Source organism: Raphanus sativus, chromosome 2, assembly GCF_000801105.2.
Source record: "Raphanus sativus cultivar WK10039 chromosome 2, ASM80110v3, whole genome shotgun sequence".
Taxonomy (NCBI): domain Eukaryota; kingdom Viridiplantae; phylum Streptophyta; class Magnoliopsida; order Brassicales; family Brassicaceae; genus Raphanus; species Raphanus sativus.
This window is the reverse complement of record NC_079512.1, coordinates 12,231,773-12,245,492: the sequence shown is the minus strand read 5'-3', so window position 1 is coordinate 12,245,492 and position 13,720 is coordinate 12,231,773. Positions and strand designations below refer to the sequence as shown.

General features: G+C 45.1%; 2 protein-coding genes across 2 annotated transcripts; both read right to left on the bottom strand.

Annotated features, from left to right (window-relative positions):
• Window positions 1-3,245: 3,245 nt before the first annotated feature.
• On the bottom strand, window positions 3,246-7,464 carry LOC130499660 (uncharacterized; the record flags this gene model as incomplete). The annotated part of the gene is given in 7 exon segments (XM_056993956.1): window positions 3,246-3,751; window positions 3,914-4,053; window positions 4,055-5,230; window positions 5,480-6,011; window positions 6,138-6,535; window positions 6,629-6,867; window positions 7,300-7,464. Coding segments are annotated over 7 exon segments (3,054 nt in total), but the record flags the coding sequence as incomplete, so codon positions are not given.
• A 3,061-nt stretch (window positions 7,465-10,525) lies between these two features.
• Window positions 10,526-11,239, bottom strand: LOC130508536 (secreted RxLR effector protein 161-like). Its single transcript, XM_057004097.1, has one exon. The coding sequence runs from the start codon at window positions 11,237-11,239 to the stop codon at window positions 10,526-10,528; it is 714 nt and encodes a 237-aa protein (XP_056860077.1).
• Between the last annotated feature and the right edge of the window lie 2,481 nt (window positions 11,240-13,720).

The window sequence follows — 13,720 nt, the reverse complement described above, 5'->3', positions numbered from 1 at the left end:
AGGGTCAGGACGTTGTCAACCTTGCCGTTCAAGCTCACGGCAAGACTGATCTTGTTAAGAGCTGTGCTGCAAAACGAGAACGCCGAGACCCGGACCGCTCCGGAGGGTTGGTTCTGCGTTCATGAAAATTATATCTCCAAGTCCCACCCTAGATTTCCTCTTCCTACCCTTTTACTGGATCTCTTAGATCCATTACACCAGCTAGCTCTTCCTCAACTTTGCCCGTCGGGGCATCATCCGAGTGATAAACGGTTCATCACTAGAGCCAAGGAAGAAGGAGTTATCGTTGGGCTATCTGAGTTAATGAGTCTCCTTCTCGATAAAGGAGAGCACCTCCAAGGATGGCGGGAGCGGTACCTACTATCTCCCCTGTCGTCCAGGGCTAGCGTTTCAAGTTCTCGGCCAGTGATGATGACTGGCGTAGGAAGTATTTTTATGTCAAGATTGATCCTTCGACGGTTCCTGTAGGCCGTGACCTCAGGAACTCGTGGTCTGATATTTCTGGTTAGGATTTTAGGGATATGCTCACATGTTTATCTTTGTTTGTCATGTTACGCTTAATTGTCTTTTGACTCCTTTTGCAGGAATCAAAGATCCCGTCAAGTTATCCAGCAAACTCACTAGAGCTCTCTACAGGAAGCTACAGCATAGTCCTAACACTTGGGGGGCTTATACCACTTCAAGAGTCGGATCATCTAGGTTTCCTGAGCGATACCAGGCGTCCTTCCCTGATTCAGTGACGGTTGCTGGTTTAGAAGGTAACCTTTTATTCTTAATTCATGATTTTTACTGCCTGAATTTGTCTCACGCGATTGATGAATCTTTTTCATGTCTTAGTTTCTGAAGGTGATTCCGTTTTCGAAGTTTCCTCTGGAGCAAGTACTTCCTCGAAGACTCAATCACAGAAGATGCCAATTCAACCTTCCTTCCGTTCCAGGGGTAGATCAACCAAGGCTGCCAGCTCCTCTAGAGGGAGTGACAAGAACCAGGGAGGATCCTTCCTTGACTCTGTGAAGGAGGCTCTTGATGAAGGAGGTTCTGCTCCTGCTAAAGGTGTTGGCTCTTCGGAGCCTAAGGTTCAGGAAGTCGGCCTTCCCTCCGAGGTCCCGATGTCTGAGGCTGATCCTCAAATAGTGAGGGATCCTCCGGAGTTTGAGCCTCCGAGAAACAAGAGGTCCCGAACTGACCAGGTTGACAGACCTTCGAGGTCTTCCTCCTCCTCCTCTAGAGGAGGAACTGTTGGCTGGAACTTTGCTCATTCGAAGCCTGGATCGGTTTTGGACGATCCGTGGGGTTTGGCTACTCTGATGAGGCACATGAAGAGTCCCGGGTGTTCCCTCCCCTCTATCTCTAATCTCACGCACAAGGATGAGTACGTCGATATTGCTCATCACATGGGTCAGGTATGAAGTTTATTTCATTTTTTCAGCTTTTTTCTTTGGAAGATTTTGCTAAATCGTTTTTCGTTTTCTGCAGCTGGCTGGTGCTATCAACAGAGCTCAGTTCAAGTTTGAGGACGCTGTACACAATGCCCCTAGTGTCGAGGAATTAGCCCAGGTCACTGAATTAGTCAAGGCCAACAAGACTGAGCTCAACCAGACTCGAGCCCTGATCTCGGATCTTCAAGCCGAGTGAAGAGACTTGGCTCTATAGGTGTGATGCTCAGCAAGGGGCGATTGAGAGCCAGCTGATTGACCTCCAGGTGAAAAATAGGAAGATTTGGGGAGTTGGGATGCTGCTCGGAAGATAGCCGAGTATCAAGTTAAGGAACTGATTTCCACATCCCAGAACAGCCAGAAGAACAAGGAAGCTGAGGTCAGGCTAGCCGTCCGGAGAGGAAAGAAGGAGTTAGCCGAAGCTACAACAAGATTCTGCTTGTTGTTAAGGAGAAGTTCTCCAAGAAGAAGGACGAAGTCGACCTCCCTGGTTCACGCTCAAGAGATTCAAGCCAACACCCGAGCTGCTGAAAGACATGCTGGATGGCGAGATTAAGAGTGCTCAAGACGAGTACGATCACTTGGTGGCCATAATGCCGGGAAGCTGTTGCAGCATACGAGAAAGCTCAGGTCTCGGACTTCTCGATCGGCAAGCTTCCTCTTCCCCAGCTCTCTGAGAGCTCAGGTACTTTTGAGGTTAATATGTTTAATCTCTCCTTTTCTGGAGAGTTTGGCTCTAATTTGGGATTGGTGGGTTCTTACTCAGCCCCAGTCGAAAGCCGCCTCTGGAGGTAGCGACAAAGAGATGGAGGAGGAGGTTCCTGAGGAGGAAGATCCAGCTGGTAAGGGAGCTGAGAAGAGCTCGGATGACAAAGAAGTTTAAGAGCTGAGGCTCTTTCATGTTTTCTAAGATTTCTGCCCGATGGGCTTTGTTTCATTTGTTCCAAGACTTATAGCCTGAGGAGGCTTTTAAACCTTTATCTGTTTGCACTTCGAATCTTTGTTAGCCTGGGAGGCTTTTAAACCCTTGTTTTAATTTCAAACTTGGTTTTCGTTTCATTTTGAGTTTTTGGCTTTAATCGTGAAATATGACAACTTGATCATAATCAAATTTATAATAAGTCTGGAGACTAGAGGACTTTTCGTTTTTAGTTCCTTAAGAGGAAATCTTGGAGTACTGGATTAGCTTAGGGTTTTTAGGAACCTAAGTTTAATCTGGACACCTTAGGTGGGGGTTCCTGGGAACCTGAGTTTGCTTGTGGGATTTTAAGACCCGTTGAGATTTGCTTAGGATTTTAAGACCTTCTGAGGTTTGGTGAGGATTTTAAGACCTCGAAGATTTGATAAGGATTTTAAGACCTTGGGGATTTGGTAAGGATTTTAAGACCTTGGAGATTTGGTAAGGATTTTAAGACCTTAGAGATTTGGTAAGGATTTTAAGACCTTAGAGATTTGGTAAGGATTTTAAGACCTTAGAGACTTGTAAGGATTTTAAGACCTTAGGTCCAGGTTCGTCGAGACCTGATATTGCTTGAAGGATTTTAAGACCTTTAGAGATTGTTAAGGATTTTAAGACCTTAGGTCCAGGTTTGTAGAGACCTGAGCTACACCGAAGGGTTTTTAGGACCCTAGGTCCATGTTTGCAGGGACCTGTTTTGTTAAAGAATTGAGATATCGAGAATAATTTCTTTATTGATAATTGGATACGTGGTATCATAGTAATCATACAATTGTTGTATTACGATGATCATACACTTGCTGCACGGGCTATGTGATTTTAATCAGACATATGCCCCCTTTGATTGTAGTGAACGAAGTGTTTGAAATGAGGTTGGGGCTGCACTCATGACGGAGTTGCCTACGTACCCAGTCAAGGGATCAAGCCTAACGTAGTTCGGGAATTTTAGGTACCTAATGATAATATCTCTTAAGATTCGTGGCGTTCCACGATCTGATTTCAGGTACCCCGGTTCGCACCTTTCGGAGCTTGTAAACGCCAGGTCGTACTACATGGATGATCTGATAGGGACCTTCCCAGTTAGTTCCTAACTTCCCAGCATTTGGCTCTTTGGTTCCTTCGAAAACTTTCCTAAGTACTAGGTCACCTACAGCAAACTGCCGGAGCCTGACTTTGGAATTGTACTGCCGTGCCATTGCTTGCTGATAGTTCTGAATGCGAATCAAAGCTCGGTCCCGTCTTTCCTCGATTAGATCGAGGCTGTCAGTTAGGAGCTGATCATTAGCTGCGGGATTGGATGTACAGAATTCCCGGCGGAGGCTACCAGCAATGGTTTCAGCCGGAACGACGGCTTCCATCCCATATGCTAAGGAGAAAGGAGTTTCTTCTGTAGCTTTTCGTGGGGTGGTCCGACATGCCCAAAGTACTTCAAGTAACTTCTCTGACCAGAGTTCCTTCTGGGTTCCGAGGCGCTTCTTGAGGTTTGCTAATACTGATTTATTAGCAGCCTCCGCCTGTCCGTTACCTTGAGGTCGGCGAGGTGATGAGAAGGTCAGGCGAATATTCCACTTGTCACAAAATATTTTGAAATCGTGGGATATGAATTGTCCTCCATTGTCAGTTACGATTTCGTACGGGACGCCGTGTCTACACAATATCTTTCCATACAAATTGCTCGACCTCGACCCTGGTTACCTTCTGGAAAGCTTCAGCCTCTATCCATTTTGTGAAGTAGTCCGTTAAGACTAAGAGGAAGCGTAGCTTCTTCTTTCCACTTCCTGATGGTACTAGTGGCCCCATGATATCCATGGACCATCTCATAAATGGGTAAGGGGCGGATATGTTAGACAGCTTCTCCGCAGGTTGGTGTATAATCGGTGCATGCCTCTGGCATTTGTCGCATGAAGAGGAATAGGCCTCACAATCTGCAATAATGGTAGGCCAGAAATATCCTTGTCTTTTGATTCTGATGGCTAAAGCTCTTCCTCCAGAGTGGTTTCCGCAAGAACCGTCGTGCATTTCCTTCATGAGTCTCATAGCAACGAGGCCATGGACGCATTTTAGGTAAGGTCCGGAAATGCTTCGTTTGAGGAGGACAGATTCAGTTACGCAATATCTCGCGCTTAATGCTTTGAGCTTTCGAGCCTCCCATTTATTGGGTGGAGTCTTTCCCTCCAGGATGTATTGCGTGATTGGAATTCTCCAATCCTCTCTTCCTACAACTTTGTTATGAAGAGACGAGGGAGGTTCCTGTTCGGGACCTGGTGTCGTGGTGCCCCCGGAGGTATTGGTAGGATTGGACTCCAGGGAGTCTGAATTCCGAGGAATACCTCCAGATGAATTTTGGAGAGCTGTACGGCTTCTGGTTTTAACTCTGCAGATGACTGGGTCTGAGTTGGTGCCCCCGGGGGTATTCTCGAGATCAGGCTCTAAGGAGTCTGAATTTCGAGGAATATCTTCCGTGACTTGGATTATGTTCCCGGAGGTATGCTTTTTTGCGCTGCATATTCTGGTTTTTGGAAACCAAAATGTTGTGAAAACCTGGGTAGCTACCGCTTCAGGGCAGGTACCTTCGGGCTGCGCTTTTAGTTTGCTCTCTTTTTCAGCTTTAGTAGCTATGTCGATGCTTGGTTTCTCGATTCCTTCTACGGGTATGATTCGTTTTACGAGGAGGTCTGATGTGGAAGCTAAAGCAGCCAATGCATCTGCTGAGGAGTTCTCACCTCGTGGGATTCTCGTTAGCTCGAATTTGTCGAACTGCCTAGTGAGGTTCTGGACGACTTCGAGATATGCCCCCATTCTTTCGTCCCTCGTTTCATATTCTCCGTGAAACTGGCTAGCTACTAGCTGTGAATCACTATAAGCGTTTAGCTCTCGGATTCCGAGGCTTAGGGCTAGCTTCAACCCTGCGATTAGTGCTTCATATTCAGCTTCGTTGTTTGAGGCGCTGAATCCGAGCCTATATGACTGCTCGATGGTTTCTCCTGCTGAAGAAGTTAGCCTTAGACCGATACCGGAGCCCTGTTTTGATGAGGCTCCGTCGACGTATAGGCTCCACTTCGGAGATTCCATTTCGGAGTCTAACTGCTCGGATGTCAATTCGATGATAAAGTCAGCGAGGACCTGAGCTTTCGCTGCTGCTCGAGGTCTATACTCAATATCATATTCGCTGAGTTCTATGGCCCATTTAGCCAATCGCCCTGACTGGCTGGGGCTGTGCAAGATCATTCGTAATGGTTGTGAGGTCATTACAACGATCGAATGCGATTGGAAGTAAGGTCGCAATTTTCTGGCAGCTGTTACGACTGCTAGAGCTAGTTTTTCCATCGCAGGGTACCTGGTTTCGGCATCTATCAAACTTTTACTGGTGTAATAGACAGGTCTTTGTTCGTTTTGTTCCTCCCGTACTAGAACGCCGCTGACTGCAGCAGTAGATACAGCGAGATATAGGTACAATGGCTCTCCTACTACTGGTTTAGATAGGATCGGAGGTTCGGAGAGGTAAGCTTTCAATTGCTTGAAGGCTTCTTCACATTTCTCGTCCCATACGAACTTCTTATTATTTCTTAGAAGCTTGTAAAATGGGAGACATTTATCGGTAGACTTGGATATGAATCGATTCAACGCCGCGATTCGTCCAGTCAGTCTCTGCACCTCCCTGGTCGTCTTAGGTGACGGCATTTCTAGGAAGGTTGCTATCTGCTGCGGGTTGGCTTCAATGCCTCTTTCGGTTACGAGATAGCCTAGGAACTCGCCTGAGGGTACCCCGAAAGTACATTTAGTGGGATTGAGCTTCATATCGTACTTGTTCAAGATATCGAAGCATTCCCTTAAATGGGAGATATGATCTTCCCCGGCTGAGGATTTGACTAGCATGTCGTCGATATAGACCTCCATGGTTTTTCCAAGTTGTCCAGCAAACATCTTATTTACTAGCCTTTGATAGGTAGCTCCTGCGTTCTTTAATCCGAATGGCATAACCTTATAACAATAGGTTCCTCGTTCGGTTATGAATGCAGTTTTCTCTTGGTCCTCAGGATCCATCATGATTTGGTTATATCCTGAGAAGGCATCCATGAAGGATAGGAGTCGATGGCCAGCTGTTGCTTCAACTAGGCGGTCGATGTGAGGTAACGGGAAGCTGTCTTTAGGGCAAGCTTTGTTTAGGTCTGTGAAATCTACGCAGATTCTCCACTTCCCGTTTTTCTTCTTTACCACTACTGGGTTAGCTAACCAGTCGGGGTAATGTACCTCTCGAATGGACCCAGCTTTCGTAAGTCGGTCAACTTCGTCGTTAACAGCTTGAGCCTTTTCGAGACCTAGCTTACGACGCTTCTGTTTGATTGGTTTGAAAGTAGGGTCAACTTTTAGCTTATGGGTGGTGACGTTCGGATTTATTCCTTTCATGTCGTTGGTGGACCACGCAAAGGTTTTGACATTGCTTTTCAAAAAATCGATGAGCTCCTTTTTTGTCTCAAGAGGTAGCTCGGACCCGATGCTCACCTTTCTTTCAGGATTTGAGTCGTCGATGCAAATTTTTTCGGTTAGGTTCCTGGGGGGACCTCGAATATTTTGTTGCATCTCGCGACCTTCCTGGATCTGTAATTGCTATTGGGGGGATGTTTTGAGGATTTCGAATCCTCCCAAGTAGCAGATCCTGGATATCTTCTGGCTACCGTGTATGGTAGCTATCCCTTCGGGTGTTGGAAATTTTACGCACTGATGGTACGTTGAGGCTACTGCCTTCATTTTGTGGATCCAAGGTCTTCCCAAAATCGCGTGGAACGGGGAAGGTCTATCGATGACTACTAAGTTGGTCATTTTCATTATTCCGCCAGCTATGAATGGGAGCTTGATTGTTCCCAATGAGGTAGCTGTTTCTCCGGAGAAGCCTACGAGATTAGCTTTTTGGCCAATAATTTCGTAGTCGTCTATTTCCATCCCTTTTAGGGTGTTATAGAAAATGAGGTCGACAGAGCTTCCTGTGTCTATCATGAGCTTAGGAACCTCGTATCCTGCGATGTTCAGGGTGACGATCAACGCATCATCGTGAGGTCTGTCAAGGTTTGAGGTCTCGCTTTCCCAGAAAGAAATCTTAGTGTTGGATTCAGGATTAGAAGGCTTAGGTCCAGTGTTAGACACAGCCTTCCGCACGTGATTCTTAATGGAATTGACGGAGTCTTGACATATGTCTGATCCTCCAAGGATACAGTCCACCCTCGAGTCGGGGTTCGATTGATGGGAGGGTTTGCTCAAGAGAGCTTCGACTTGTAAACTTTTTCCTTGGGGGAATTTCCCAAGAATCATGTCGACTCTTTTTTTGGGAACTGGAGGTGGCGAATCGGTTTCCTTCTCAGGTGACCTCTCGCGTTTCGGGGAAATGTCCCTGGAACCTCTTTTCTGATAAGGTGGCGGCTTTTTAAGATCCACGCCCTTTATTTCTCCGGCTGCGAATTTAGCTGCCAGCTGGCGTTGGAGGTCCCAACATTCTTCGGTTGAGTGTCCTTCGCGATCGTGATAAGAGCAATGTTTGCCTTTATCGAAGCCTTTTGACCAGGGAGTTTTGTTTGCAGCTGCAATAGGTTTCTCTTCCTTGTCTTCCTCGATTGCGTAGGAATGTTCTCCCTGAGTTTGATTATTTCGGGGGTTACCCTTTTTATGAGGTCCCTTAGTCTCGGAGGAGTCACCTTTCGCATGATTCTGTGGTTTCTTGTGGAGTTTATCCAGTGCAGATGTTTCCTCCTCCAAAGTAATATACTTGGTGGCTCTATGAAGAGCGTCATCGATAGTTGGAGGAGCGTTGAGTGTTAACTCTGACCAGAATTTCGACCTATAGAACAGACCTCTCCTAAGGGCCTCGATGGCGACTAGGTCGTTAGGATTCGAAAGCTTAGTTCTTATTGCCCTGAATTTCTCAATGTAGACTCGTAATGAATCTCCCATTCCTTGGCTGACCTTCCAAAGGTCGGCCTCGGAAGCTTGCTTCCGGATATGGGTTGAGTATTGCTTCATAAAGGCGTTGGTTAATTGATCAAAGTTGTCTATCGAGGCTGGCTCGAGGCCGGAGAACCACTCAAGGGCTGTTCCGACCAAATTTTCGGCGAATGTTCTACAGTAACCTGCTTCACATTCTTCCTGAGTGAAATGAGCTTTAACAATTGCCAATCGGAAAGCTCTCAAATAGGCCTTTGGGTCGGAGGTCCCATCATACTCAGGAATTCTGATTTTTCGGGTATCTCTTATGTGAGAGCCGGCAATTCTGTCCGTGAATGGAGTTCCACGGGTTTCTTCGATTAAGCTATCGATTTCGGGAGCTGAACTCGTAGCTTTATGGACTTGAGCTCCCAATTTCTGGAGAGCCGCGTGAGTTCTCTCCATATATCTACGGATAGCTTCAGGTCCTTCAAACGGAAGGATATTTGGATCGTTCGCAGGTACCCGATGAGTATGTTCCTGACGGAATCGAGTTGGCTCATCTTCCCATGCGGTTAGTGGGCTAAGTCGCTCGACATTTCTTGGGTTATCGGAGTTTATCCTTTGATAACCGTCCTCATTTGGGACCGAGCTTCTAGTTTGATAAACCGAAGCTGACGCTCTGCCTCCAGATGGGAAGGATATTCCTGCTCCGGACCTAGGATCAGGTGGCGGAGGAGGTAAACGATTACTTCTGTCAGTGACCTGGCCGGGTGTGGAGCTGGTTGTCGCTACGTTACTTCCCATAGCACTGGCATTAGGTGGATTGAATACGGGAACTGTTCCAGTATGAGGTGTCTGGAAAGCAGATCCGCGTCCTTCAGGGGCAGTGCTATCAGGGGAAAAGTTTAAACGTGCTCGGGGAAAAGAGGGATCGGTTAATCGATCATGGAAGATGACCCCCGGAGCTTGACGTTGCGGTGGTTGGGTTGTTGCGTTTAGAGATCTAGTTATCTCTTCGAATCGTTGTTGACGTACAGCCAGCTGATGCATCGTGCGCTCACTTTCCTGATCTCGGTCTACTAATTGTATCATCATCTGGCGGATCTCAGAGAGCTGAGCCTCCGTTTGATTCGGAATGGCTTGCTGCTGAGGATTCTCGGTAACCGGGAGCTCGGAGGTGTTTCCACCTAATGACCTCGGGTTAGTAACTCCGGTTGTAGTTTGGCTCGTTCGAGCATCAACCGGAAGCTGTTGCCCAGATCGGTGGTCGCCATGTTGAGGCTCTGTGACTACGAGACTAGAGCCTCCGTCATTCGGTGAGCCATCGCTCTGAATCGGGAGGTTAAGGTCAGACGGGGTTGTTGTCTGATCGGTAGGGTTCATCCTCGAGTTAGAGTAAGGGATTCGATTGTTTCTTCCCCACAGACGGCGCCAATTGTGAGGGGTAAAACTCACACCTAGATTTTAGATCAGGTTTATGTTTAAGAAAGGTTAGGGAAAGATTATCGCGGGCTGAATCCCGTAAGAACTTGATGAATGAACTTCGATTTGTATTGATATAATAGAAAATGGGATGGTTACAAAGATGTTTCTTTTGATGATTACAAAGATAAAAAGGATTATATCTTAGGAATGCTAAGTAAAATCTGAGTAGGTTCGGATCCCCTTCTTAGTCTTCGACCTTCTCTTTTTATAGCTTTGGACTTCTTTAGGTTGTTTGCAACTGGTCTCCGAGATCCTCTCCGCTTGAGGTGGAATTTGCAACAGCTTCCCTTTGACCGGGTCCTGCGCTTCTTATTGTTGTGACGTGAGCTTCCGCTTCGTCGTGACCTCCTTAGTTAGAATCCTTAGCTTTCAGCCTCCGGCTCTTTTTAGGCATTGACCCTGCGATGGGCCTGTCCCGGCCCATTACCATCTTTTATTATTTGGAGATCAGCTACCGGGCCATATTCGGGCCCAACAATAAGTATCGTAACAGATTATGTCGATCATATCGGTACATAACACTCCTCCTTGATCGACACATCCGGTTCAGGGTTCATTCATGCTTTTGATGTTGCCTCATTAAAACCTTTCCAGGAAAACCTAGTGGGACAAAACCGTGGATAAGGAAAAAGAGTACAACACATGAACTCCTCCTGATGAATGCATCACCGAAGATCCTTCAGTCGACGCATGCCTATCTGGTGCACGAGCTTCTTGAACACTGATGTGGCTAAGGACTTGGTAAAGAGATCGGCTGAATTCTCACTTGAACTGACTTGTAACACTTGGACCTCTCCTGCCTTCTGGAGCTCGTGGGTAAAGAGAACTTTGGAAGAATGTGCTTCGTCCGGTCTCCTTTGATATATCCATCTTTAAGCTGAGCAATGCAGGCTGTGTTATCTTCGTATAGGATGGTAGGTGGGTCCTTTCCTTTGGTTATACCACAAGTGGTACTGATGTGTTGTGTCATGGATCTCAACCATACACTCTCTCGACTAGCCTCATGCATCGCCAATATTTCTGCATGATTTGAGGAAGTAGCCGCCATGGTCTGTTTCATGGACCGCCAAGATATTGCTGTCCCTCCATGTGTAAAAACATATCCAGTCTGAGATCTACCATAATGTGGATCATATAGGTAACCTGCATCAGCAAAACCAACTAAACCTTCCTTAGATTGGTTAGTAAACATAAGACCCAAATCCTTCGTTCCTTGTAAATAACGAAGTACATGTTTTATCCCATTCCAGTGCCTTTGGGTCGGACATGAGCTGAACCTAGATAGTAAGTTCACTTCAAAACTGATGTCTGGTCGTGTATGGCCAGCTAAATACATCAAAGCTCCTATGGCACTGAGATATGGCACCTCTGGACCAAGGATCTCTTCATCGTACTTCTTCGGACCAAATGGATCCGTGTCCGGACCAAGGCTTCTCAGAATCATGGGACTGTTTAATGGGTGAGATTGGTCCATATTAAATTTCTTGAGTATCTTTTCTGTATATGTTTCTTGATGCACAAAGATTCCATCTTTCACATACTCAAATTGTAAACCCAAACAAAACTTTGTTTTTCCGAGATCTTTCATCTCGGATTATTTCTTGAGATATTCAACAGTTTAGGAAATTTCTCCAGATGTTCCTAGGATATTTAAATCATCTACATATACTGCAATGATTACAAAACCCTTATTGAACTTCTTTATGAAAATACATGGGCAGACCTGGTCGTTTTTGTATCCTTCTTTCAGGAGATATTCAGATAGTCTATTGTACCATATTTGACCTGATTGCTTTAATCCATAAAGAGACTTGTTCAATTTGATACAATGTTGTTCTCGAGAACTCTCTTTGTTTTTCATTTCAATACCATCTGGAATTTTCATGTATATCTCATTATCCAGTGGACCATACAAGTAGACAGTTACAACATCCATTAACCGCATATCTAGACCTTCTCTTATAGCCAGACTTATTAAAAATCTCAAGGTCGTAGCATCCACCACAGGGGAATAAGTTTCCTCATAATCTATTCCTGGTCTTTGTGAGAATCCTTGTGCAACAAGTCGTGCTTTGTATCTCACAACTTCACCTTTCTCATTTCTTTTTCTCACAAAAACCCATTTGTATCCCACTGGTTTTATATCATGGGGCGTCCGGATGATCAGTCCAAATACACCTCTCTTTTTCAATGATTCTAACTCCACATTAATGGCTTCTTTCCATTTTAACCAATCTGGTCGTTGCATGCATTCATATATAGATGTGGGTTCTAGATCCTCATTATCCATCAATTCAAGTGCTACATTGTATGCAAATATATCATCCATGTCGACATGTTTTCTGTTCCATTTCCTTTCAGGCATGACATAATTTATTGAGATCTCATTATTGTCAGGGACCTCAGTACCTTGATCCTTGGCGTCCCAAGTTTCTTTTGGTGGTACATGAGTTTCATTTTCCATGTCTAGGGTTTCAAAGGATTTGGATTTCTTTGCACCTTTTCTTTTCCGAACTTCTTTGTCTTTGGAACCTGATGGTCTACCACGTTTTAACTGTGGTTTAGACGTAGTAGCAGCTTGATTATGTCCCTCATGGACATCAAGTCTTATCGGTGCATTGGCAGCTGGTATATATGACTTGGTTGCTCTATTTGGGTCAGCAAAGGAATCTGGCAATTTATTAGTTAGTTCCTGCAAATGTATTATTTTCTGGACTTCTAGATCACAATCTCTAGTCCGAGGATCCTGCCATGTTAAGGATGTTTGATTCCATTTTATATCTTTTTCCAGCTTACCAAAATATCCCCCTAATGCTGGATACTTAGATTCATCAAAATGACAATCCACAAACCTGGCCTTAAACAAATTACCAGTTGTTGGCTCTAGGTATTTAATAATAGTGGGGGAATCGTATCCAACATATACTCCCATCCTCCTTTGAGGTCCCATCTTTGTTCTCTGTGGTGGTGCTATAGGCACTTGGACTGCACATCCAGAAACTCTTAGATGGGAAATATCTGGCTCATGACCCGTAATTAGTTGGGATGGCGAGTATTTATGCTCACTTGATGGCCTGAGTCTAATTAACTCGGCTGCATGTAGCACAGCATGTCCCAAGCTGATATTGGGAGTTTGGTATTCATTAAGAGTGGTCGGGCTCTTTTTATAAAAGATTCAGCCAGACCGTTCTGAGTATGGACATGTGCTACGGAATGTTCCACACTTACCCCCATGGACATACAGTAGTCATTAAAAGCTTGGGAAGTGAATTCACTAGCATTGTCAAGACGTATAGTCTTTAAAGGAAAATCTGGAAAGTGTGCTCTAAGTCTTATAATCTGAGCCAGCAACCTCGCAAGTGCTAGATTACGAGTTGATAAGAGACAAACGTGTGACCATCTTGTAGATGCATCAATTAAGACCATAAAATATCTCAAAGTCCCACAGGGTGGGTGTATCGGTCCACAAATATCAACTTGTATTCTTTCCAGAAAATTTATCATTTTCTTATTCACTTTGGCTGGTGATGGCCTAGTGATTAATTTTCCTTGTGAACATGCTTCACATGTGAGGTATTTAGGGATAACTCTTTTATTTTTCCAATTGTGGCCATTTGAATTTGTTATGATTTTCCTCATCATCACTGAACCGGGGTGACCCAGCCTGTCATGCCAAAGAGTGAACTCTTCTTTGAGTTTTTTGTGCATCACGGCATTAGCCTCAACCTGACTAGTCTTAACATAGTAAAATCCAGTCCCACATGCTGGTATAGTCTCAAGGACTCTTTTATTGTCTTGGGTGATATTATAAATCTGGAAAAATTCTTTATTTCCTTCACCCTTGGTTTCAATATGAAAACCATTAAGTCTTATGTCTTTGAAACTTAAGAGGCTCCTATTAGAGTTAGGTGAGTACAATGCATCA

Bases quoted from the DNA above. Each gene is read 5' to 3' on its own strand.
- LOC130508536 (XM_057004097.1), bottom strand. From the start codon at position 11,239: ATGATTCTGAGAAGCCTTGGTCCGGACACGGATCCATTTGGTCCGAAG.